The sequence below is a fragment of the Apteryx rowi genome, unplaced genomic scaffold, assembly GCF_003343035.1.
Source record: "Apteryx rowi isolate R43461 unplaced genomic scaffold, aptRow1 scaffold_1330, whole genome shotgun sequence".
Classification (NCBI taxonomy): domain Eukaryota; kingdom Metazoa; phylum Chordata; class Aves; order Apterygiformes; family Apterygidae; genus Apteryx; species Apteryx rowi.
The window spans coordinates 28,739-32,251 of NW_020447565.1; the positions used below are offsets into that span (position 1 = coordinate 28,739).

At 71.3% G+C, this 3,513-nt stretch overlaps 1 protein-coding gene across 1 annotated transcript in view; it reads left to right on the forward strand.

Moving 5' to 3' along the window:
* The first annotated feature begins 2,859 nt into the window (after nt 1–2,859).
* Nucleotides 2,860–3,513, forward strand: part of KIAA1324 (KIAA1324 ortholog) — an 8,040-nt gene continuing 7,386 nt past the window's right edge. Inside the window, exons 1-2 of the mRNA XM_026056849.1 lie at nt 2,860–3,035; nt 3,155–3,306. Of these exons, the coding sequence (XP_025912634.1) occupies nt 2,875–3,035; nt 3,155–3,306 (313 nt within the window). The 5' untranslated portion in view covers nt 2,860–2,874. The remainder of the gene's footprint in view (nt 3,036–3,154; nt 3,307–3,513) is intronic.

Consider the following 3,513-nt stretch of genomic DNA (forward strand, 5'->3'; position numbering starts at 1 on the left):
GGGGCCGGGACCGGGGCGCGGCGGGTGCTGCTGGCGCTGTGGGTGGCGGCCGCGGTGGCGCCGCGCCGCGCCGAGGAGCGGCTGCACGTCTGCAAGGAGGTACCGGCGGCACCGGCGGCTGGGCCCTATGGCGGGGGCACCCGGTGGGCTGCGGGGGCCCCTATAGCACGGCGAGCCCCGGGCTGCCCCTATGGGGAGGGCTCGTCCCTGTCCCGRGGGCGGGATGGGGTCGCCGGTGAGATGGAGGGGACCGGGCAGAGGTCCCCTGGCGTAGGGGACGGGGCTGGTGCCCTATGGGACAGGGCTCGTCCCCTATAGGTCAGCACTGGGGAGGGGGGAGAACGGCTCCTATAGCAAGGGGGGCCGGGGCTGGTTACTATAGGGAAGGGGGGGCCCATGGCATAGAGGGTGTGGGGAGGGGGCTGGTCCCTATCGTGCGGGGGGGTCCCTATACCATACCTATACCATAGGCCCCCTAATGGGATTTAGGGGCCGGGGGGGGGGGTTCCCACAGCATCGGGGATGTGGGGGTGGCTTCGGTCCCTATAGCATGGGAAAACTGGGACTGGTCCCCTAGGGGACGGAGGGGATTGGGGGGGTATAGGCACCCCCATGGCACAGGGCATATGGAGCTGGTTCCCTATGGACGGGGAATAGGGGGCTGGCTCCCCCGCAAGGTGCCTATAGCGGGGCTGGCGGCTGCGCGATGCCCCTCGYGGCCCTGCACCCGCAGGTGGCCCCTATAGGGATGGGAACCCCGGGACGCCGCCGTCCTCCCTACGCGGAGGAGGGTACAGGGACGAGCCCGCGTCCCCCGCTGGGTCTGCGCCCCCCCCCCCATAGGGAACGTCCTATAGGGAACCGCAGGCGCCTGCATCCGAGGTCCGGCTTCGCCCTGCTGACGGCAGCTCTTGGCACCTTTTTATCGCTCCCTGTTTTTCCCGAGCAAACCCCAGCGCCGTGAAGCTGGCCACAGGCGGAGGCAGGCGTTAATAAGTGACACGAGTGCAGACGGGCTCTGCCGCCACCYGGGACGCTTTTGCCACTCGTCCGGGCTCCCGCGGCTGCCGCCCCGGGGACAAACCGTCCTCGGGCAAGGAAAAACCCGGCGGCTTTACGGCTTCTCGGGCACCGCGGTGGCTCGGGTCGAGGGGTTGCGCTGGTTCGCTCGGGGGGGGGAGGTTCCCCCCCCCAGCCCTGGCCTGGTGGCAGCTTTTCGCTGTCCCCGCGCGCCGGCTGCCGGCTCCCTGCCCGTTCTCAGGGCCTTGACGCCGCTTTTCATCTGGGGCGTTATTATTTATTTAATTTATTTATTCGTGCCGTGATCCCATTTTTCGCTGCACGGTCTAGAGCTCCAAACAATAGGCTGCGGCTGGCTCCGACCTCGGAGAGGGCTTGTTCCCGGAAAGGTTATATCCTTTCTCGCTCGGAGCCGGGCGCGGAGAACCCTCCGTTCCCGCGTTGCCTTGCAATCGCATGCCGGAGCCGAGGTTGCAGCTCCGGCCGGGGTCTCCCTGCTTGCGGAGCCGCTGCCTTAATAAAACCGCCCCGGGGGACGCGTGGGGTTGTATTTAGGTTTAAAAACATTTGCAGCGTGCAAACGCTTAACATCTGCAGGCTGCTGCTCCGCGTTTTTCGTCGTAGCTGCTTGGCGCCGCGGGTCGTCGCGCCCCGGGTGCAGCCGGGGTAACCGCGGGCTCGGCACCCGGGGGGGGGACGGCCGAGCGCCGAGTTTCCTTCGTGCACGAGCTTTGCTCCAGGCCCCGGGTGGCTGCCGCTTTGCCGGGGCGGCTCAGCATGGTCCAAGCGCCGCAGCCTCCAGGGAGCAAAGTTTGGGGTGGGGGGGACGAGGGTGACGCCGCTTCCTCGCCTCCGAGGGCCCCCGCGTGCCACCGACGCGCGGCCTCGGCTCTGCGGGGCGGCAGCCGCGCTAAAGCCGCGGTGGCCTTGCCCGGGCGCGCGGGGATCGAACGCGGTGTCGCCTTCGCCGCCGGCCTTGAGCCGGCTCCGCTTCCCCCTTTTCCTCTCGTTCCGTAGCGCCCGGCGTGGAAAAGCCCCCCCTTGCACCTCGCCCACGCCCCCACCCTGGGGTGCAGCTGAGCTGCAAGCGCCGGGGTGGCCCGGGCATCGCCGGCTGCACCCCCCCCCACGTGGCATCCCAGGGCTGCTCCGAGCCGGACGGTGCATCCGGGAGCGCTGGAAACCTGTCGGATGAGCAGCGCCCGCGGCGAGCGGCGCCCTTCCGGCAGGGCCGGCGCTGGCACGGGGCGCCACGTTGCACCCCGCTCCCGCCGGCGGAGCCCCGAGTAACCCCTGCCCTCCGGCAACGGGCGCCTTCAGCCTGCCCAAAGCTCCCGGGGGGGGTCCCACCGGGGGGGGGGGGCACCCACTCCCTGCCCAGCGCCCCGGTGCCCCAGCGGGGTGTCCCCACCACCGGGGCACCCAGCGGGTGCTCACCGCCCCGAGCATCCCCTCCTGGAGCGGGGCCGCGTTCAAGCCCCGCGGCGCCGGCTACGCATTTCGACGCGGCGAGCGCCTGGGTGGGAACCGCGCCGCGGGGGGGGGGGGGGCCGAGCGCGAGGCCGACGTCTCCGTCGGAAGCTCGGGCAACCCCGGCACCTTTTCCCATCCAGTCCGAATACCACTACGAGTACACGGCGTGCGACAGCTCGGGATCGCGCTGGAGAGTGGCCGTGCCCCACGCGCCGGGACTCTGCACCGGGCTGCCGGACCCCGTCAAGGGCACCGAGTGCTGTAAGCGCGGGGGCTTTGCGGGCGGCGGCGAGGAGCCGGCGAGGGCGCTGAGCGCGCTGAGCACCCTTCCTCCCCCCCTCCCCGGCAGCCTTCTCCTGCAAGGCGGGCGAGTTCCTCGACATGAAGGCGCAGGCGTGCCAGCCCTGCGCCGAGGGCACCTACTCGCTGGGCACCGGCGTGCGCTTCGACGAGTGGGACGAGGTGCCGCGCGGCTTCGCCAACGTGGCCGCCAACCTGGAGGCGGGCGACGGCTTCGGCGACTCGCCCGCCAACTGCACGGCGTGAGTGCGCCGGCTCGGCCGCGCTTTCGCCGCCGGCGAGAAACTGGGCGCCGGCGGGTGCCGTGGTGGGGACGTGGGACCCCGCGGGCGCCCGACGGCCGCGCTGCCGCCCGGCCCAGGTCCACGTGGGTGCCGCTGGGCGACTACGTCGCCTCCAACACGGACGAGTGCACGGCCACGCTCATGTACGCCGTCAACCTCAAGCAGTCGGGCACCGTCTCCTTCGAGTACATCTACCCCGACAGCAGCATCGTCTTCGAGTTCTTCGTATGTGGCCCGGGGCGCCGCCGTCCCGGGGGGGTGACAGGGTGGCAGGGGGACGCGGCCGTCCTAGGGGGTGATGGAGGGGTGAGGGTGGTGGGGGCACACGGCTGTCCCAGGGGCTGGTGGGGGGTGAGGGTGCAGGGGGACACGGCCGTCCTGCGGGGTGGCAAGGGGACGTGGCCACCCAGGGGGTGACAGGGGTGATGGGGGGGGC